Source organism: Typopeltis vanoorti, chromosome 18 (genome assembly GCF_054136105.1).
Source record: "Typopeltis vanoorti isolate ZY-2024b chromosome 18, IOZ_Tvanoo_1.0, whole genome shotgun sequence".
In the NCBI taxonomy this organism is placed as follows: Eukaryota; Metazoa; Arthropoda; class Arachnida; order Uropygi; family Thelyphonidae; genus Typopeltis; species Typopeltis vanoorti.
The window spans coordinates 77,955,146-77,979,506 of record NC_143566.1 but is presented as its reverse complement, the minus strand read 5'-3'; the positions used below and the strand labels follow the sequence as shown (position 1 = coordinate 77,979,506).

Genomic DNA, 24,361 nt, shown 5'->3' with positions numbered 1-24,361 from the left:
GTTCAGTGATGCCAACCCTGATGCTCATTCTCTCATACTACCATAATTCATCTCACACCTATTCTGTTTTCTTATACTCAGCTCTACCATGAGTTTCATCAGCAATCTACCTTATTTGTGCTCACTCCCACTCAAATGTAGACCATCTCCAGCAAACAATATCTTCAGATTTATTTAATATATATCTACATATACTGATAGCCTCTCATCCTATACATACTGGCCAACATGCCATTTGTAATCATTGTCCTTCTCCTCATCTGTGATATCACACATATGCAACACATAACTCTCTTTCTCAAACTCTTCTGCTTTACTGTTTCTAACAGCATCCCTCAAATCATGTGCTACCTCATTCACAGTTCCTCATGAGTCATTCATTTTAACCAACTCAGTCAATTCTTCTTCACTTTCTCTTCTCCGAAGCATTAATCACTCCTCCTCTTATTGTTCTACTGTCATATGCCCACACACATTTGTACCTACTATGTCTTAGCATTCTTCATTGTAGATTCTCCATTAAAACACTATACCACTTATCAGCCTTCCATTCTCATCATTGATTTTCAACTCCTCTTTCACTTGTCCCTTTCTTCTTACACTTTCAATAGCCAGTCTCTTCTCCAAATTCCTTATCTCACTCTGTATTCAAATTAATTCCTTTCTCACTCTTGCCAGTTAACTTCTAACATCCTCACTCATTTTTCACCTCACATATCTGCTTCCACTTTATCTTCATATTTCTACCATTCCACTTTCACTTCCTCCTCTTCTTTCTTATCATTATCCAACTCTACTTTGTAATTCACTGCCATCATGTGGAATGATGGCAACAAAATTACAAACCCTTGTTCCAAAAATTTAACTTTAATCTTTAATAGTAGGTTATTATTTATTAATTATGTTTCTTTTATTAATCATATCTCTATTCAGAACCTGTAAACATTTTGGAAAAAATTTTTACAGGTTCTGAATAGAAATATGGAAATGTTATGCTAGTTTAAAATAAATAAACCAGCTGTAGCATAATGTTTTTTTGCTTTCATTGGAAGCATCAGAAATCTCAAAATACCATGAGTTTGATGACTATTCCCTATTTATTTAGAATATTTCAGTTGCTTCTTTTAATATATATTATATCTTGTAGGTTGCCTTGACCAGGAAAAGAAAATTGCTATTAGAAGAATCAGATTCTTCCAAAAAAGCATATGTCCCATCAAGAAGAGGATTATTCACATCTAATCCTGTGACTACAGTACAAAGAAAAGCAAAATCATCTTCTGCTGTTGCAGCTGCCTCTGTCAAGGCTCTGAAGGAAAAATACAAGCAACAGAGGATAGCTAAAAACAAAACTGTATCATCCCAACCTCAGAAAGAGGCTAAACCTCCTAATATAAGTAAACGATCCTTGCCAACTAGATCACAGACTGCCCTTCAAGAAAGTAAAATATCTTCAAAGAAAACCATAGTAAAATTTACTTCAAAAAGTAAATTAAAGAAAAAACCTATGCGATTAGTGAAAAAGCATATGTTGAGCCGGAAGGAAGAAAAATTAGCTTTAGAAAAACGAAAATCTTTGCGCTCTGCTAAGACTTCTGAAAGTCCTTCCTCCTCCTCTTCACGAACCTCACTCTCTACAATGCCTTTAAGAAGGTTATCAACACAGTCAAATGCCAGTCCTTGGTTACGTAAGGCCAAGCTTGTTCCTCCTATTGTAGACTTTGATTCAGAAAGTGAGCCCGAATCAATCACTTCTGTTTCACATAAGAAAACAAAATTACATGAAAAATTAAGAATTTCGCATAGAGAAAAGGGTTCTTTCTCAACGCGACTCGCAAAGAATTTGAGTGAGAAAGCAAGATTAACATTAGCACATCCAACAAAATCGACATCCAAAAATACCTCATTAAATTCATCAAAGCATTCGTCCATTAAACATTCACTTAAAAGTAAAGAAAGACTTAAGAAAGTTAAGCCTACAATTAAAAAGCAAAATAAGTTAAAGAAAACTAAAAAACCTGTAATATTGGTTAAAACAATGTCTCTAAGAAGTGAGCCAGAAATATCTAAAAGAATTACACGTAGTTCCAGGTTAAAGGATATATGTGAAGAGATTGTTAAGTTGCGATCTGAAAAAAGAAATTCTGAAAATAAGTCTACAAAAACAATCAAGCCACATAAACATGTTTCTTCAGAAAGCAGCAACTCTGGACATTTTAAGAAAACCTTGAAAGATAGCATTAAAATTGACAAAAAGTGCAAAAAAACTGATTTATATAACTCAACTAGGTCATCATCAGAATTTACCAAGACCCGATTTTCAAACATAAAGACAGGAAAAGAATCTCTTGCTAGGTCATTTCATTCTTATAGAGATGAGAAATCCAAGGAAGAAAAAAAATCCTTGCTAAAGGAGAGGAAAAAATTTAAATTATCAAAAATACATTCTTTAGTTAATGATAAAAGTAGAGATTCTGAACAAAAGCTTCATATATCAAATAAAATCAATACTGATAAGAATAAATATGATAAAATATCTTCAAAAAGTGCAAAATTAAAGCACCACGATAGTCTAAAAGTTAGAGATAGCAAGAAAGATGCAAAAATTTCTAAAGATACGTTAAAAGAAAATTCTGAGGAAGATCAAGAAAAGCATAATGAATCAAAAGAAAAAGAGAAAAATAGGCATTCATTATCTTATGCATTAAGTAAATCTTCTATTTCAAAGATACCTTTGAGTTTGCATGACACAAAGTTATCACCAAAGAAAAAGAAGAAACTCGATTGTAGTAAAGATTCCAGGAAACTTGAAAAGCATCGTTCTCATGATGAAATAAAATTATTAGATAAAAGAGATGAAGTGAAAGATGAACATAAGAAGGCTAAACTTTTTGAACTGAAAAGTGAGCGCAAGAAACTATTTTCAAAGTCAAAGAAACACAAGAAAATTGCATTACTTAAAGAATTAAAATGTAAGAAGTCTTCAAAGAAACTTTCTTCTAAACTCTTAAGTAAATATTCAAAAAAGGAATTTAAGGCTAAGAAAAAACTGAAGTTAAAAAAGAAAGAGGGTAAAAGGGATGGCACTGTAAGAGACGGTATAGGAGAAATTGAAAAAATTCATATGAGATCATCCAAGCAGAAACTTAAGACTGAATTCAAGAAAGAGGACACTGATATTTCAAAGGACTTAAAATCTGATTTAACTAGATTTGGAATAAATTTAGATGCTAATAGAAAATCACTTTCAGAAGCTCATCTTGAAAAACAAAATTCTGTTCATAAAGATAGTAAAGTAGATGGAAATATGAATACATCTACATGTGAAAATAATAGTAATTTTAGTCAGAGCTCTGTTACATCTGATTTTGCAGAAAGTTCTGGAATTGGCGAATCTTCGGATGATACTGCAGCTGCTACCTCATACATTATTGAAAACATGTCGGAAAATGTTGCCAATTTGGATGCTATGGCTGGTGAAATGGCACATGCTCTTCCTGGCGATTTGGTATTTGGTAGTGCAGAAGAAATTCAGAGTCTAATGACAAGTGAATTTTCTGGTGTATTTGATGAAGCTTTCACTACAGGAGCTATTCTGCTAACAACAAGGGATAGCTTAACACAAGTTCCTTTGCATTTCATCCAAGAACTTACACCTCCCAAAACTACAGCAGATGCAGCAACTAATACCTGTGAAGAGGATTTGTTAGCATGCATGAATGAAGGAACAATGAAAAGTGAAGAGACATCTGTCGGTACACAAACAACTGCAACAGGTGATCCACCTTCCACAACTGCACAAATTCCATCAAGTGCCCATTCTTCCAGTCCATCATTAAGTCATGTTAAATCTAGACCAAAATTATTACCTAAAACTCCTCTTCCAGGACCACCTCAGAATGTGTCCCCACTTAAGAAGCGGGGGAGACCACTGGGAATGGTCAAGAAGCACAAAATAGATGTTCAGTCACAAAAAAAATTAGATCCTTTTCCAAGTGCTGAAGATACCCCTAAAATGGTAGATGCACCTGTATACTATCCATCTCTAGAAGAATTTCAAGATCCTTTGGAATATATTCATAAAATACAACCAGAAGCTGAGAAATATGGTATATGCAAAATAATACCACCATCTTCTTTTAAGGTTAGTCACCAGAGATTGAATATTTTAAATCAGTATATTCTAGTAATTAATAATTAAACTGCTACATCTTGGCTACTACTAGAGCACTGCACTATTATAATTTATTGTGTACTTAATGTTAGCCAGATGTATCTCTGCCATAGTCAAAAGTTAAAAAGCAACCTTTTAGCTTACTTTAATTGATTCTTGTGAAGCTGCTTTGTAACATATTTTTGGAAATGTTTAGAACCTCACCAGGGTATTTCTTTATCAGTAAGAATCAAATCAATGAAAAAATTTGTTTCTGTTTTATGTAAAAAGAAATGGTATGCTGCCCATATAATTTTCGGTATAGTTTCTTCTTATCTGCACAAATCTATGTTCTTATATCTGACACGTCAACATTGGAAACTAGCAGCTGTGATTTTAGACATTGTAGCTTATTGCCTCTCACCCCACCCATGTGGATTATCTATTCATGATGGAAGGACTTGCCAGTGAGTTTCCTGACCCTTTCCATCCTGTTTTCTGGACCTCCATCATAGAGATTCATTTTTGTGTCATTGTGTTTGCTATTCAGTGTGACTCATGGAAATTTGGAAAGGGTAATCTTGGTGTTATGTATGCACTTTGTTTCTCCCTTCCCACATTGACAAGATGGACAGTCCTAAATGACTTGTCCAGTCAACTTAGCAGACCTGTCTGCAGAGTCAGTGGTGTTGAAGCAAGTCTCTTTTCCCATGGTCTGGGGGTGGCAGGATCTAAAAATTGCTGATACACTGATGTTGCATCACTGGAGTAGCTCTAACATTCACTTCTGTGTGTGTGCACGCATGTTTTTTTGGGAAGCAATGAACACATTGCTTCTCAAATAGTGGATATCCATGCATAACTCCATATTAGACAGGTAACTCAAGCAACGAGTTCTTCCTTGAGTATATGAATCCTTCATGCTCATTTATCAAAGGCCTCATTAGGTTCCAATCTCTGATCTGAAATTGTAGAAATGGCCAATGACAGTATGAAGAATAAGAAACAAAAAAATCCAAAATATATCTTAAAATACCATCTTTTCAAATCTTACACTCAATAGGTGAATGTCCAAAATAAATAGGTTTCATGGAACATGTGTAGTAGAAATGTTTGAATAATTTTCACAGCTTACACATCACAAAAAAAATATTGAATTTTTGAATAAAATTCTATATATTTCATCCAATCATCACAGATTAAATCCATCATCATGGATTTGATCTCTAATTTTTGCTAAATGATCACTATTAATTGTCAATTTTTTAAATTAATAGTTATTTTAAAGTATTGTTTTTTATCTATGCAACTTTTTACAGTTGTTCCTTTGAACTCTAATAGTGAAATCCTATATTTCACCTACATTTGAGGCATGAGATAGTGTATGCATGATTTATGGCTCATTATTGTGATCCAGATCCCTGATGATCTCCACATAATGTTGGATGAAATATATTGGAGTTTTTGACTGAAATTCTATATATTTTTTGTTACATGTGTAAGCTGTGAAAGTTATTTAAATAGGTGAATGTCCAGTTGTGAAAATGGTTATCTTTCTTTATCCAGAATGGTTAGCAGGATCCCTTAAGTCCATAAAGAAACTCTGTTCAGGAGATATCATTGTAAATACCTAAAGTGACATTAAGTTGTATTATTGTCCCACCTTCTCACAGTTACATCATCCATAAAGGCTACAGTCTAATTTGCTTTTCATTAGAGCACGTTATCTTCTATAAATGTGTCTTCACTTCAGACCAGAAATAATACCTTTAAAATGAAAATCCTCTAGTGAAATATATATATATATATATAATAACTAAAAATAATGGCAAGTCTCTGTGTAACCCAGCAGTAAAATTTCAAATTATACATTCAATTTTATTTTTTCTGCATTTCAATCAGAACTCTACTTCAGTAATCTGGAATTCAACCTTTCAAACTAGAGTATGTGGTGACTGTTGTAAAATTTTCATTTCTCCATTTGCCATGGTGGAATTTCATTTGTTCCCTGTGATTTCCACATTTCAAATTTCTAATAGTTTTTTTAACATTTTTTTTATTTATTCCCTACCTCTATAACTCGATGATTGCATCCCTTGTGTATTGCTGTTATTCACTTGGGACGTCAGTGTACGAGAGTGGTTCCATAAGTTTCTGGCCTGACTAACTTTTAGAGATGATAGAAAGAAAAGAACTGTGTCATTTTTCAACATCTTTACTTTACATCTTTACATCTCCCTTTACTTCCAACTCACTTTTCACATCTTTGAATTTCATTTGTTCCCTGTGATTTCCACATTTCAAATTTCTAATAGTTTTTTTAACATTTTATTTATTTATTCCCTGCCTCTATAACTCAATGATTGCATCCCTTGTGTATTGCTGTTATTCACTTGGGACGTCAGTGTACGAGAATGGTTCCATAAGTTTCTGGCCTGACTAACTTTTAGAGATGATTATTATTATTATTATTATTATTATTATTATTATTATTATTACCACGGGCTACTCCAGGAGTCCTTAGACTCATCGAGGGAGGCCCTAAACATCATGTTCACACAGCTGTTCAACATTCTCACAGTATCTATCATATCTTGCCTTGAACTCGCTCACTGTCTTAGCACCCACAACAGACTCTGGCAGCTTATTCCACTCATTTACCACTCTAAAAGTAAAGAACCCAGCTCTAACACCCCTGCTAACCACGCTCTTGCCCAGCTTCCATGAGTGTCCCCTAGTTCTCCCACCACCAGTCCTAATCTCAAAAATATCATCTGAATTAATCCTATAGAATCCTTTTAGCAATTTGAATGTCTCAATCATATCTCCCCTTTTCCGCCTATCAACTAGTTTCTGCAACCCACAAATCTTCAACCTGTTCTCATATGGTTCATTCCATAGACCTGCTATCATCTTAGTCACTCGCCTCTGGATCCTCTCAACCTCCTCCCCATCAAGAAGGAACCGAGGTGACCAAATCTGGGCACAGTAGTCAAGATGAGGTCTTATCAGGGCTCGGTACAGAGGTACAATAACTTGTTTTTCTCTGCTCGTCAAGGTATTTTTCAACAACCAAGTGAGTTGATGAGCTGATTTAGCTACTTTCGCAATGTACCCCCTAAACTTCATCTCCCTATCCACCAACACTCCCAAGTCCCTGGCCTCATCAATCTCTTGGAGTACAGTTCCACCAATGTGGTATACTGCTGCTAATCTTTTCACTCCGAAATGCATAACCTTACATTTTGTCACATTAAATTGACATCCATTCTCCTTAGTCCAGAACTCCAATCTATCTAAGTCATCTTGCAAGACTTTGACATCTTCTGCATTCACTATCGCCCTACCCAACTTTGCATCATCAGCGAACAAATGAACTGTCCCACTTAGACCCTTCCCTATATCGTTAATGAACAGATTAAACAGCAGTGGTCCAAGAACAGAACCCTGTGGCACACCACTAGTCACAGGCCGTTTTTTGGACTCTACTCCTGAATAAACTACTCTTTGATATCTCTCCATCAACCACCCAGCTATCCATCTCACCAACCCTATATCCATTCCCATATGTTGTAGTTTACGGATTAGAATTCCATGTGGTATCCTGTCAAACGCCTTTGCCAGGTCCAGTAGTATCACTGTAAACCCATTTCCCTTATCCAGTTCAGCCGTCACCTTGTTATAAAACTTGAGCAAGTTACTGAGGCATGATCTACCCTTCACAAAGCCATGCTGTCCTCTGTACAGTATCTCATTTTCATCAATCCATTCCTGTATTTTTCCTTTGACTACTTTCTCCAAGACCTTGACAACGACTCCTGATATGCTGATCAGTCAGTAATTTGCAACCATAGTCTTGGATCCTCCTTTATGCAGTGAAACTATTTTCCCCTCTTTCCACACCTTCGGGACTAAGCCAGACCTGAGACTCAGATTAAACAACATGGTCAAGGGCACTGATAATTCATTAGCCGCTTCATGCAAGACCCGTGCCGGTATACCATCCAATCCCACAGATGTATTCACATTCAGGTTCTGTAATAGACTATTCACCTCCACTTCATTCATCACAATTCCCAAATAAACTAATGGTTCCTTCATTTTTTCAACGTCACCACCTGGATGATATACTTTTGCAAAGTGCGCGCTCAGTAACTCCACTATATCGACTGGTTCAGTGAACTCTTTACCATCATCATTCCTTAAAATCATTTTGCCATGTACAGTTTTTTTCTTGCTTGCAGCATATTGAAAGAACTGCTTGGGATTCTCTTTTGCTTGCATAGCTAGTTTCCTTTCATAATCTGCTTTTGCTGTTTTTACCACACTCGTTACCTTTCTGGCCTGTACTTTATACCGTTAGTGTGCCTGCAGGTCACCCCTTTCTTTAAATTCCCTCCATAGTTGTTTCTTTTTTTGCAGCTCGAGCTTAATGGTGTTATTCATCCATTTAACCCCTCCTTGTTTCACTATTCGGACCTTAGGTATACAATCAGCCATAACCTCCTATAAATGCTCTTTGATCACTTCCCATGTTCTATCGACGTCCAGCCCTTGCAGTTGTACATGCCATGGCACTGATCCAAGCAATCTCCTAAGCTTGTCATACTTGCCAGCACGGTAATTCCACATATACCCTGTCTTAATCACAAATTTCACACCTTTAGCCACCTCCCAGGTCAAGACCTTATGATCACTCTCACCAATAGGTGGCAACATGGTCATATTCATTACAGTCGAATTCTCAGATACTATTACCAGGTCAAGCACTCTCACTCCCCTAGTATTTTCAATTACATGCTGTTTCAGATAGTTATCCTTTAATAATTGAATAAAATCCATTTCCTTCCTCACATGTGTCCTCTCCTCCTTCCAATCAATGTTACCATAGTTGAAATCCCCCATAATAATTACCCTCCTTCCACTCATTTCATCAATTTGTTTATGCATACCATCTCCACCATCTATTCCATCACCTGGTCTATAGCAGCACCCAACTGTATATTTTATTCTGCCAGTATCAATCTCACACCAAATAGCCTCAAATGAGCTCCTTTCACTATCCTGCAATACTTCAATTCTCCTTGGCTGCAGTTCATCAGCTATCATCAATAACACCCCTCCCCCAATTTTATTTTCTCTGACCCTCCTAAACATACTATAACCTACACATTCTATCCCACTAACTATGATATGATAGAAAGAAAAGAACTGTGTCACTTTTCAACATCTTTACTTTACATCTTTACATCTCCCTTTACTTCCAACTCACTTTTCACATCTTTGAATTAACATTTCTATGCCCTTGAAAAAGTAGTTTTGTACTTTTGTCTTCAAAATGGCCTAAAACTGCATCTTTCACCTCATTGTCATATGGAAATTTTTTTTCCTCAAATGTCTTTCTTCAGTTTCGAGAAGAGGTAATCTCTAGGATAGATCTGGGATGTAGGGTGGATGTTCAGTATCCTGGAAGCCACAGTCCTTCACTGCAGTCTTCACAACAATAGCCATATGGACTGGAGCATTGACGTGAAGCAGACAAACACCATGGCTCAGCATTCCTCATCTCTTCTCCTTCATGGCGTTGCACAGTTTGTGCAAGAGTGAAGCATAATATTTTGCATTCTCAGTAGTATTCCTTTCTTTGAAGTCAATCAAGAGAATTCCCTGGTAATTCCAAAAGATTGTTGCCATGATCTTCTTGGTGGACTGAGTGGCCTTGCCTTTTCTCTGCAGTGCTTCATCTGATTTGCGCCACTCCATAGATTCCCTTTTGGAAATCGGATCGTATTAACAGACCATGGTTTACCCACTCACAATGGATTCCATCACTTCTCTTTGATTCTTTTGGCCAAACTAAAAAAACTTGTGGGAACAGGTCCCACGATGCTTCTTTGGAATTGAAGAAGCATTGTGTGCAAGCTGGGTGTCCTGACTTCTTCAAGACACCTACCTTGCACTGGCCTTTGTCATGTGACACTTCTCGTGAATGGTGCGAAAGATGGTTGTTATAAAAAGCCCTAACTTGCTGAGATTTCTTTGAGCTTCAGCCATCTGTCATTGAGCAGTTCCTCCTCAATAAGAGAGGAATTTTCCTCAGTCATCACTTCCACAGACTATCCATCACGAGGATCATCTTCAATGCTCTCTCTCTCTCTCTCTCTTCCTGGGCAAAATTATTTAGTCCATTCCTATGCAGTGAATACATAGGAGAAACTTCCCCATAAACACCATCCGATTGCTGTTTAATAGCACTTTGAGAAAGTCCTTTGGTGAAAAGCTATCACAGTGCAGTACTCAATTTTTAACATTATAGCCACTTAGTTTGCTACGTGTTAATCGAATGAGTGCCTATAACTGGATGACGTAGGTAGAGAGTTAAAAACTGGTAAGCTTCGCACTTCTCATAGATGGTGCTATCAGTCATGCACACCGTTTTCAAATTGATGAGAATTTTATATGTCGGGCTGGAAAGTTTTGGTACCTACCTCTTATGGTCACTCCCATACCTCATTGGGATTTGCCAGTAAAGTTTTCTGCTAGAAGAAGTGGTAGAGTTGCAGATGCCCTTCATAGACAGAGTTAGTAGAACAGTCACAAACATTCATGCCCATAGTGGGATTCGAACCTCCTGCCTCTCACCTGGAGATCAGATACGATAACCACTCAGCCAACCATGCTGGCTGTATTTATTTATTTTATTTATTTTTTTTTATTTATCTTTTTTTAAGTAACTCCCACTCATAAAGGTTGGAAACCTATAGTATGATAATACCATGGGCTAAGAGTTTAATTTTATATTATTTATTTTTTACATAATCTGAAAAATAAATAATCTTTTTTACATAATCTCCTGCTTTAGAGACCAAACATCAAGCAGAGTTGAGAAGGATTGTGGAAGGGAAGCTTGGTGAAGAACAAACTGGATTCAGGCCAAATAGAGGCTGTCAGGATCAGATGTTTACTTTACAACAAATAGTTCAGAAATCATGGAAATATAACAAAGATCTGTATTTAAGTTTTGTAGATCTGGAAAAGGCATATGAAAAGGTGCCAAGAGAGAAGCTATTCAAAATGCTACAATTATATGGTGTCCATGGGGCATTATATGAAGCAATGCTTAGTCTTTATTTGAATTGTAAGTCAGCAGTTAGAATTGAATGAAGTACGGGAAGATGGTTAAATGTTAAATCTGATGTCACACAAGGATGTACATTATCCCCTCTGTTACTCAAATTCTGTATGGATCGCATTATGAAGGAAAGTGTTATTAAACCAGATATTCAACTTGGAGATGCTAATATTGTTTCACTTTAGTCAAGCAATTTAGCAATAAGACAAAGACAATGAAAATAGGCAAATGCATTGAAAATATCAACTGCATTGTGAATGGGGAACCTATAGAACAAGTAAAACATTTCAGCTACTTAGGCATGATTTTTAGTGAAGATGGAATATTAAATATGGAAATAGACAACAGTCGGAACACTAAATTAGCCATATACAAGGCAATGTTCAAACCAATTTTAACTTATGGATCTGAGAGCTGGGTCAGAAGTAAAACACTTGACCAATGACTAGAGACTGAAGATATGAGAGTCCTGAGAAAGATTAGGGGCATGAACAGATGGCATTGATTTCTATATTATATTAAAAACTATTCCTCCACTTCTACCTTAGTAGAACCACAGAAGGTTCTACTAAGATAGAAGTGGAGGAATTTTCTGAGTCTTTAGAGAAAGCAACTGACACAATGAAAAAGGAAAAGTTGGTCCTTGTTGGGGATCTAAATAGCAGAGTAGGAAATGATTGTCAGACATACAAAATTATTTTAGGAAAATTTGGAGAAAAGAGCAAAGCTAATAATAATGGCAAATACCTGCTGGATTTCTGCTCAGGACATGGACTTTTTATTACTAACACAATGTTCCAACATAAAAATGTGCACAAATTCACATGGAGAGAAGAGGCAAGGAATAAGAAAAGTCTCATTGACTGTGTTATTGTTAATAGTGATGTTTTCTCCCTGGTGCAGGACACCAGAGTGTACAGAGGATTTGAAATTGGAAGTGATCACTATTTAGTCTTGAGCAAGATAAAATTGAATTTCATATTGTGACATGTAAGAAAGTTTTAAAGCGATTAAAAGTTGAGCAACTCTCAGATGTGAACTGTAGACTAAAATACACAAAGATTATTGAAGAAAAAATGAAAGAGTTTGAGAACAGGAATAAAACCTTGGAGACTCATTGGTAAGCCTTGAAGAAAACCCTGATTGATTCAGCCAGAAAGGCATGTGGTGAGGTTGTCTGTAAGGATAAAAAAATCAGAACTCCCTGGTGGACAGAGGAAGTTAAAGAGGCAGTGAAGGAAAAGAAGAAAGAATATCAAAAGTTCCTGGCAAATAAGTCAGCTTGTGCTCTTAGAGAATATAGAGACAAATGCAAGAATGCTAAAGGCTGTGTAAAACTAGTTAAACAAAAGTCATTGGAGGACTTTGGCAAGAATATAGAAAATAAATATCAAGAAGGTGACAAAATATTCTGGAGGTTGTTGAAGAAGCTTAGAAATGGAGGAAAGAGTGCTGTAAAAGGAGTTAGAGATGATAAAGGTGACATGAAAACAGGAGAAAAAAATATCCTTGAAGTATGGAGTAATTACTTTGAAAAACTGCTAAATGAAACAAGCAGTGATGACAGCACAGTGGTAAAAAACACAGGCCAGGCATGCAGTCAGGAATACATATCCATACTTGAAGTAGAAAAAACCATCAAAGGCTTGAAATGTGGAAAGGCAGCAGGAGTAGATGATATTCGACCAGAAATGCTGAAGTATGGTGGTATAAGAGTCTTACAGTGGCTGCACTGCATAGTTCAGAAAGCCTGGACAGAGGGACAAATTCCTGATGATTGGAGTAGAGCTTTCATGGTACCCATATATAAAAAGGGAAATAAAACTGCATGTGAGAATTACAGAGATATTTCCCTACTGAGTGTTCCTGGCAAGATCTATGCAAGTATACTTGAGAAACGGTTGAGAAAAATTATGGAAGAAAAGCTTGGTGAAGAACAAGCTGGATTCAGGCCAAATAGAGGCTGTCAGGATCAGATCTTCACTTTACGCCAAATACTCAAGAAAGCATGGGAATATAACAAAGATCTGTATTTAAGTTTTGTCAATCTCGAAAAGGCATATGACAAGGTGCCAAGAGAGAAGCTATTCAATACACTACAGTTATATGGTGTCAATGGGGAATTATATCAAGCAATACACAGTCTTTATTTGAGTTGTAAGTCAGCAGTCAGAATTGAAGGAAGTTCAGGAAGATGGTTTAATGTTAAATCTGGTGTGAGACAAGGATGTACATTATCCCCTCTGTTATTCATTATCTATTTGGATCACGTTATGAAGAAAAGTGGTATTAAACATGATATCAAAATTGGAGATGTGAATGTCAGCTCTTTGCTTTATGTGGACGATGTTAGACTTCTAAATAAATCCACTACAAGTCTGCAAGATTCTCTGACTAAATTGAATAGCTGTTGTAATAGATATGGTATGAAGGTTAGCAATAAAAAGACAAAGACAATGAAAATAGGCAGAATCATTGAAAATGTCAACTGTGTTGTGAATGGAGAACCTGTGGAACAAGTAAAACATTTCAGCTATTTAGGCACGATTTTTACTGAAGATGGTAAATTAAATATAGAAATAGACAACAGAATCAGCAGAGCTGGTATGGTGGGAAATCAATTGAATAAATTCATATGGAATAAGAGAGAAATTAGTCGGAACACTAAATTAGCTGTTTACAAGACAGTGTTCAAACTAGTTTTAACTTATGGATCTGAGAGCTGGGTCAGAAGTAAAACACTTGACCAAAGACTAGAGACCACGGATATGAGAGTCTTGAGAAAGATTATAGGCATGAACAGATGGCATCAATGGCAATATCATATTAAAAAAGGATATTAGGAAAGAACTTGACATTGTCAGCATCCAGGAATGCGTTAGCAGAGCTAATCTCAGGTGGTATGGTCACTTAAGCAGAATGGGCGAGGAAAGATTAGCAAAACAAGTGTCCTCTGCCAGGTTGGCAGCAAAACGACCCTGAGGAAGACCAAGATATAGGTCGATTGATACGGTACGTGCCTTAGAAGATAGAAACATAAGATCTGATAATGTTGGAGTCTTGACAAGTAACAGACTGATTTGGAGGAAAATTGTAGATAGGAAATTAATAATGATGTAATTTTTGTCATGTAGTACTATTATATCCTCTACACCCCTTGAGGGTACATGACAGGTATTTGATGATGATGATGATAAAATCGCATAAAAAAGTTTATAAAAATTCAGGAAAATAAGAATGTCTAAGTTTGTTTTAAAGCGTTATTCATTTAATTGTATTGAAAAATAACAATTTTTTTTTTTTACATTTTTTTCATCTGAATTATCGTCTCTATTAGATAATATTCGGCACCATTTGCGAACTGGTGTGAAATCACTTTCGTCACCAGTAGAGATAGTCAGCGCCTCAGATCTGTGTGGTAAAAGCTGTGTTTCTTCACAAACAGAATTAGCCTGACCCTCGTTCTGTACTGATTTTTTTTCTTCTGACAATGTAATCAGTGATTAAACTTTGCGATGATGACTTTACTAATTTTTTCTACATCCCGCGATATCCAGACATACAGTTCTTCAGCTCATGTTGGAATTTAAAGGCTCGTTCAGAATTTGTGTAATTAACAAGAAAATGATTTTATAATTTATTATAGTACATTTCACGACCTTCTCGGATTATATTTGCAGTGAGGGGGACAGGTTTTTTGGTTACTTCACTATCGTTTTCTGGATCTTCGACGATATTTAAAGTTAATCAATATTCAATAATATTATCGTCACTTAACGCATTTATCCACAAGCAATTCATCTACATCATTCTGGCTAAATGTATCAAAAACCTTCTCCACCAATTTCATGTGCCAAACTAATGATTTCATCTAATAATGTAGATGTTTGAATGATTGCACTGTTTGCAACACATCCAGGCCAACTGCTTTCCAGTAGGTATTTAAAGTTTGTGGTGTTATTTCAGCGTTAGCAGATGCAACATGATTTTACTTTTACGTTAATGATTCATTTTCTAGTTTATCCAATATAAATTGAAAAGTGTGCTTAGCATAATATTTTTTAAAAGTAGCAATTATGGCTTGATCTAATGGCTGAATAATGCTTGTTGTATTGTGTGGAAAAAACACTACCTGCACATTTGGATGTTCTAAATGCGGATGACTTGGTGCATTGTCAACAATTAATAAAACTTTTAAATCGAGAGCTTTTTGCTTGATATATGTTTCCACTTCTGGTACAAAGCAATTATTGAACCATTCAGTAAATACAGCATTTGTTACCCATGCCTTTGTATTAGCTATCCAATGTACCTGCACCTGTTTTAGATCTTTGCCTTTTACAGCACGTGGTCTTAGAGATCGATTTACTAGGAGGAGTTTCAACATTCGATCCCCCTGATGCATTGCTACAAAGTAACTACGTTACTCGATCTTTGCTTGCTTTAAACCCACTTGTTTTTTTTCTTAGACTTTGCGATGTAAGTTTGACTAGGCATTTTCTTCCAAAACAATCCTGTTTCGTGAGCATTAAACACTTGATCGGGTTTAACGCTCAAGTGTTTAATTTATTGAAAATATCATTTTCAATAAATTCAGCTAACTTCTCTTGAAAAATTTTGGCTGCTGCTTCATCTGCTGCTGCAACTTTGCCTGTAATCTTCATGTTATGAAGTGCATTCTTTTTTAAAAATCCTGTTAGCCAACCTTTGCTAGCCAAAAATTCTTTATCAGCCTGGGAAGCGGAAGTAGATGGCTCCAATTGCTTCATCTGTTCTTAAAACCGAAGAGGTTTTTTATTTAATTAAATAACCACTTATCGGAATTCTTCTTTGAGTTAATTCTTCAATCCAAATTACGAGCGATGTTCTGTTTTTTCTAATGAAGTATCTCTTGAGTACGATGATAATTTGATACTTAGATTTGTGCCAGAAATTACAGATTTTTTTATTGCGACTTCTTTCTTTTTTAAATGCTTTTATAGTAGATTCGCCTAAATTAAAATGTTTATCAATCACCGCTTTTCTTTTGCTAAGTGATCTAGAATTGCAATTTTCATTTCCAAACAAATTGCTTTTCTTTGGTGCTTTTTTTTTTATCCACTGGGCCAAATAAAATCTTTAAAATAAAAATTACAAACATTTAGATAATGAAAAGACAAACACTTAATTCACATGCAAAATTAAACTTCTCAGACACTCACTGCTTACACGTTACTCACGTTATGCCAGAATGTGCTGCAACACGTTTTTCATTTTGTACAATGGAGAAACCCTGAATTTGCATGAAATATGCACCGCATAAAAAGAGGCCCGAGTATATACAGGGTGTTCGGGATAAATTTGACATATTTATAATTAATTATATTTTTCCGTAAGTTACATGTATTAACACACACTTCTCTTCATTTAAAAGTTTGGACCCTTCTTCATTCATATACAAGATGTCAGAAAGGATGGATAGCTGGAACCCACCTGAATCATGGAAGAGAATAACTTGTATCATGATGATTCGTGCCCGCCATCAAAATAAGGATATTACGACTGCTGCCCAATGCTCCCTGAATACAGTAAAAACAATCAGGCATGAACTAGAGACTTGCAATGGTGACTACGAGGATGTAGCAAGAAGAAAGATCCCTAGCAGACGATCTGATTGCGTTCGTACAGCAGAATTCCTCGCAAATCTGCAGGAACAGGTGTTGAAGAACCCTGGCATTGGAATTCGGGCTTTGTTCGTGGAGTTGCTAACTGTAGTCAAGCCCTGGATAACAAGGGTAGCCAATGGTAGGCCGTATGTATGGCAGCAGGATTCGGCCCCTTGCCACACCTCTGGGAAAAGTCAAAAATGGTTGTCTGAAAATTTCTACGACTTCACCAGTCCAAATGTTTGGCCTCCAAACTCCCCAGACCTTAACCCCATGGATTATTTTGTATGGGGCGCAGTTGAAAAAGACACCAATCGCACTTCCAGTAATACAAAAGCCCAGTTAATGGATAAAATTAAAACAGTTTTTGCGGCCCTTCCCAGGGAGACTGTAGCATCAGCTTGTTCGAGGTTCCGAAGCAGAATTGAAGCTGTGATCGATGCTAATGGTGGTTATTTTGAGTAAATCTTGCTGATAGTATTGTAATTAACTCTGCCTGTAATGTTTTTTTGTCAATTCATTAAATTTAATAGATACAAAGAAGATTTTCTTTTTCCTTACGAAACTGTCAAATTTATCCCGAACACCCTGTATGTGTGTGTGTTTATTTATTTATATATATATATAATCTGGACAAGACTGTATAAATAAACATTAATTACACTCTAATGCAAACATTTCTTTTCCTATCCTTTTCATTCTCATACAAATTAATTCAGCATTCCAGTGACTCACAATAATCAGCATTTTGATGGGGGTATCTTGCCTGGGGTCTAACAGAATGAATAAACTTGGTGGGCATTGGCCACCGATAACTTTGAGATATCATATTGGAGGTTTAACACGTTCGCTGCTATGCTACTTCGGCATAGTCTGTTCCCGTACGCCAAGCAATTTCACTTCTTCAAGGTCAGTACAGTAATCTCGTTGCCGGCGGTATGCATCATATGAGTGTACTCATAGTTGGCAGTGAACGTGTTAATGTTTACAGCACTAGGAAAGGATTAGAAACTGATTTTAATGCTTCCAATATTTTGTCTGTCACTGAGACATCTTCAGGGATTACAAATAACTCTTGTAATACACTCACAAAACAACACAATACTAAATTATTGTTTCCTAAATTTTGGGAAGTTTTTATGCATCCATATTTATATAATTCAGAGGCAGCAGATGAGTTATACCATCAAAAATGCAATGAAGTACGGAAAGCAGCAAGATCTGATAAAGCAAAATGGTTGGAGGACCAGTGCAAAGACATTGAACAGTCCTATGGAGAACACAAAACTAGAGAGGTCTACAAACTTATAAGAAATGTCAATAGGAAGTGGCAAACAAGATCAGTAGCAGTCAAAGATGAAAACGGTAAAGTATTGATGGACAAGACAGAAATCATACACAGATGGACAAGATATTGCAGTGAACTATATAAAAATCAACTAAATGATACTGCAACAGAAGTAATCAAAGAACTAAAAGCAATCTCTACACCAGCAGAGATCTTTGAAAATGACATCTTGGAAGAGGAGGTGAATAAGGCTATAAAAAATCTCAAGAATAACAAGTCCTGGAAATGACAGCATAGTAGGCGAGATGATAAAATATGGGGGGGGGAATCAGTTGTAAAAGAAATACATAAGCTATGTAATGAAATATGGAGATCAGGGTATGCCTCTGGAGAGTGGAAAAATTCGGTCTTGGTTGTTCTTCATAAGAAAGGCAGTGCCTCAGAATGCACCAGTTACAGAACTATTGCATTAATGAGTCATCTTGGCAAAGTGCTGATGAAAATACTAACAGAACGCCTGAAGGGGCATATGGAGGCACATCTTCCGGATGAGCAAGCCAGATTTCGACAAGATCAAAGTACAGTGCAACAAATACTCGCACTAAGACTAATAGCAGAGAAAGCTTGAAGAAAGAACAAAAAGATATATTGCTGTTTCGTGGACTTCCAAAAAGCATTTGATAATATTGACCAAAATATAACATGGGCTGTCTTGGAATCGTATGGTGTGGACAATAAATTGATCTGCCTGCTGAAAGATATAATCAGCCAAGCACAAGCAAAAATCAGAATAGCAAGTGAGACTGGTGATTGGTTTGCCACAAGACCCAATATCACCAATCATCTTCATCACACATCTGGGAAGAACACTAGATAAGATTAAAGAAGAAGGTGAAGGCATTTCAATAAATGATATGAGAATAAAAACTACCTCTGCTTTGCAGATGACACCATCCTGATTGAAGAAGACGCAGCAAGGCTGGAACAGACATTGCAAACACTATACACAGAAGGAAAAAGATATCAACTAAACGACAACTTTGAAAAAACTAAAGCAATGATATTCAGACAACAGGAGTTACGATATAGATAGATTTCAACTGTAAAATGTGGAACACTTCACATATCTTGGATGCCACATGACACATGACTTGAACCCCTAAAAAAGAGAGAAAAATTAGAATAGCCAGAGCAACAACTATTTTAAACACCATGGACAAAATAGGGAAGAGCCGAGCTATAAAGATGCAAACTAAACTGTAGAAACCTGTATCTTCAGCAGCATGCTCTATGGATGCGAGGCCTGGGTACTCCTGAGAGAATCTGAAAGGAGAATATTAGCATTTGAGAGGAAGTGCTATAGAAAGATCTTGAGAATAAGGTGGATACAAAAAGCAAACATTGAGGAAATCTACAGACGAATACAACCAAAAGAAAACCTGATCCAGAAAATAATCAAAAGGAAACTACGTCTGTTTGGGCCATATATGTAGAATGAATGATGAGAGAAAATTAAAAATGTTGATGTTTGGAATGATTGAAGGAAAGAACAAAAGAGGAAGACCAAACAGAGAATGGGACGATGACATCATCAAATGGTGCGGAAACTCTATACACAAACTGAGTCATCTTGCACAAAATAGAATGCAATGGAAGAATCATATCAAGATGGCAGCAGACACCTACAGGCATTGAACCCATGGTTGTTGATGATGATGATGATCATTTATGTAAATTTGGTTGATTTCTGAGTTCCGTTGGATTCTATAAACATTCTTTCCATTTTCTTTCTTTTAAAGTTACATGGTGATCAGCATTCATATTTGTTAAATTAGGGACACAAAACACACGTGTCGAAAAGATTATTTTACTGATTAATAATAAAATAATGACTTTACGTTTCGACCCCAGTATTGAGGTCATCTTCACAAGGATACATTCAGAAGTATAAGAACAAGCTATATGTTGTTGCACTCTACACAAGTAAATTACATCTACGTTGTTAACTAATCTTTTTTCTTAGCCTACCCTCTAGTGGAAAATAAAATAAAATAAATAAATAAATAAAAATAAAAAAATAAAAACTACAATAAACTCTGCTAAAGTCCTCACGTACTAGGATTCTTCTGGAATTATACAGTTATATTACAGTTATCTTTGGATTTGTACAGTACAGGTTGCTATTGAATGTTCAAGGGAAAAAAAAAAAACACTTCACTAGGTCTTGTATTGAGATTTTTCTTCGTGGTTGCTATGAAGGTTGTAGATGGGTCCTCCACATTCTTGGAATTGTAACAATTCCAAGAATGTGGAATTGATACAAATATGCCCCAGACCACTTCCTACGATCACTCGTAGGAAGTGGTCTGGGGAACTGCCTAATTTTTAGAGAGGTCTTCACTTAAACAGCACCTCTGGGTCTAGGTAGTAACCCTTCCCTGTAATGCATAGCATTATACATACCCTAAGGATGTACTTTGCATTATGGAATACTAAAGCAAATGATGTGAATCATTAGCTTCTATATACGAGTTGCCCCAGTCCTGATTATCTTTCAGATGCAAACTTTGTTTTGCTTACACTTGAATAAAGGATTAAACCAAGTATATAATTTCTTAGTATCTTTAATTTATGGTATAACCAAGTGGAAAAACTTCCAACTAAAGTTATGAGAGTTTTTTATATTGTTATCTTACTTTTAATTAATTATATTTGAATCCGTGCATGTTTATACATAATCATCCCATTTTGAATTGTGATACTTTTCCTTTTCATACTTTATTTAAACTTGTTTTCAAATAATGTTTTCTGAGAAAACTGTGTTTGGTAGATTAATGGTTGCATTAATAATGAGATAAAGTGATATGAATGAAATTAAAAAAAAAAAACTGCAGCTGATGTGCATGTTACAACTGAAAACATGAGTGCATTAACATTCAGAGATGTGCAAGCAAAGGTAATCTGACAGATATAGGAGATGAGTTATTATCCTCAAAACAACATGATTAATAAGAAATGGCATTGGATATCAATTATATATTTGGTTTAATCTTTTATCCTAGTGTAAGCAAACAAAGTTTGCGCCTGAAGTATTTTCAGAACTGGGGCAACTCGTGGTAAAGGTGGTATAAGTTCTGATTACTTGCCTTAATATCCCATAATGCAAAGCACATCTCCTTGCAGACATTTATAATGCTATGCATTAAGGGAAGGGTCACTACCCAGACCAGTTTCAACCTTTATTGTGGTCTCATCGGTGGGAGCCAGACCTAGAGGCAGTGATAGTAATGTGGAAGTAATGCAATCATATCACCATATACCTGTTGCCAAAAGGTGTGAACACCTTATTATTAAAATTCTCTGGATTAGAGATAGTCGATGGAAGTTTTTTCACTTAGCTATGCTACCAATTATGTATTTGTAAGCAAACAAAGTTTGCACCTGAAGTATTTTCAGGACTGGTGTACTGGAAGTTACACACTTCAAAGAAACATGCAGTAGAAATGATGTATATATGTATATATAGGGTGTCCCAAAATTCACGCAAGAAGTAATTTTGATAGAAACACAGGTTTTTAATTAAAAATTGTAATTTCTTATTGATTCATAAAGTATACGGTATAGAGTTATGCATGGAATAGCATATTGGGTAAATGGCCTCCACGGCTTTGCTGGCACATATGCACTCTATTGTCGAAATTTTCCATGACTGTTTTGCATAAATGTTGCTAAATTTTATTGATACAGCACTCAATTTCCTCCTTCAAGGCGTGGGTAGTCCTGGGCTTGTTGGCATAAACCTTAGACTTCAAAAAACCCCAAAGAAAAAAGTCCAATAGCATTGAGTCACATGTTCTGGGCGGCCAATTCTGATCACCAAAACAGGAAATTACATGACCAGGAAATGACTCATTCAGTAATTGAATTGTCTCTCAGGCTGTATGGCATGTGGCACCATCTTGTTGAAACCACATGTCCTCCACATCCATATCTTGCAATTTAGGCACAAAAAACTGGATTATCATGTCGTGATAGCGAGCACCATTAACTGTTATTGCCTTACCAGCCGCATTTTCGAAGAAGAATGGACCGAAGATGCCTCCAGCCCAAAATCCGCACAAACAGTGACACGTTGTGGAAGCATTTGTTTCTCAACAATCATTTGTGGATTTTCTGAACCCCAAATGCAACAATTTTGTCGATTAACGAAGCCATCAAGATGAAAATGAGTCTCATCGCTGAAGATGATTTTGTTCGAAAAATAAGCATCCACTTGTTGATGTTCCATAATCCATTCAACGAACTCTCTTCGCTGTGTGTGGTCATTTTTAATAACCCTGAACTGTCACACTGATTTTTTTTTTCTCGTTGGCAACACTTTACAGCACAAATGGCGCTAAATTTAAATCTTGAGTGCATTTTGGGACACCTTGTATATATCATCATCATCATCAAATTCCTGCCATGTACCCTCAAGGGGTGTACAGGATATGACAGTACTACATGAAAAATTTACATCATTACTAACTTCCTATCTACAATTTTTCTCCAAATCAGTCTGTCACTTGTCAAGACTCCAGCATTATCAGATCTTATATTTCTATCGTCCAAGGCACTTTGTACCTTATCAATCCACCTATATCTTGGTCTTCTTCTGGGTCGTTTTCCTTCCAGCCGGGCAGAGAACACTTGTTTTGCTAATCTTTCCTCTGCCATTCTATTTAAGTGACCATACCATCTGAGATTAGCTCTGCTAACACATTCCTGGATGCTGACAATGTCAAGTTCTTTCCTAATATCCGCATTTTTAATATGATATTGCCATTGATGCCATCTGTTCACGCCTCTAATCTTTCTCAGGACTCTCATATCTGCGGTCTCTAGTCTTTGGTCAAGTGTTTTACTTCTGACCCAGCTCTCAGATCCATAAGTTAAAACTAGTTTGAACACTGTCTTGTAAACAGCTAATTTAGTGTTCCGACTAATTTCTCTCTTATTCCATATGAATTTATTCAATTGATTTCCCACCATACCAGCTCTGCTGATTCTGTTGTCTATTTCTATATTTAATTTACCATCTTCAGTAAAAATCGTGCCTAAATAGCTGAAATGTTTTACTTGTTCCACAGGTTCTCCATTCACAACACTGTTGACATTTTCAGTGATTCTGCCTATTTTCATTGTCTTTGTCTTTTTATTGCTGACATTTATACCATATCTATTACAACAGCTATTCAATTTAGTCAGAGAATCTTGCAGACTTGTAGCAGATTTATTTAGAAGTATAACATCATCCGCATAAACCAAAGACTTGACATTAACATCTCCAATTTTGATATCATGTTTAATACCACTTTCCTTCATAATGTGATCCATATAGATAATGAATAACAGAGGGGGATAATGTATATCCTTGTCTCACACCAGATTTAACATTAAACCATCTTCCTGTACTTCCTTCAATTCTAACTGCAGACTTACAACTCAAATAAAGACTAAGTGTTGCTTGATATAATGCCCCATTGACACCATATAACTGCAGCCTATTGAATAGCTTCTCTCTTGGCACCTTGTCATATGCCTTTTCCAAATCGACAAAACTTAAATACAGATCTTTGTTATATTCCCATGCTTTCTCGACTATTTGTCGTAAAGTGAAGATCTGAGCCTGACAGCCTCTATTTGACTTGAATCGAACTTGTTCTTCACCAAGCTTTTCTTCCACAATTCTTCTCAACCGTTTCTCAAGTATACTTGCATAGATCTTGTCAGGAACACTCAGTAGGGAAATCCCTCTATAATTCTCACATTCAGTTTTATTTCCCTTTTTATATATGGGTACTATGAGAGCTCTACTCCAATCATTGGGAATTCGTCCCTCAGTCCAGGCTTTCTGAACTATGCAGTGCAGCCACTGTAAGACTTTTATACCACCATACTTCAGCATTTCTGGTCGAATATCATCTACTCCTGCTGCTGCCTTTCCACATTTCAAGCCTTTGATGGCTTTTTCTACTTCAAGTATGGATATGTATTCCTGACTGCATGCCTGGTCAGTGTTTTTTACCACTGTGCTATCATCACTGCTTGTTTCATTTAGCAGTTTTTCAAAGTAGTTACTCCATACTTCAAGGATATCTTTT

General features: G+C 36.2%; 1 protein-coding gene across 3 annotated transcripts in view; it reads left to right on the top strand.

Annotated features, from left to right (window-relative positions):
* Jarid2 (Jumonji, AT rich interactive domain 2) overlaps positions 1 to 24,361 on the top strand; it is a 557,336-nt gene that overhangs the window by 195,412 nt on the left and 337,563 nt on the right. For all 3 annotated transcript variants that reach the window (XR_016549859.1, XM_090408748.1, XM_090408747.1), the window contains exon 7: positions 1,148 to 4,144. Coding sequence is in view for 2 of the 3 variants with exons in the window: in XM_090408748.1 (XP_090264874.1) it covers positions 1,148 to 4,144 (2,997 nt within the window). In the remaining variant the exon portion in view is untranslated. The remainder of the gene's footprint in view (positions 1 to 1,147; positions 4,145 to 24,361) is intronic.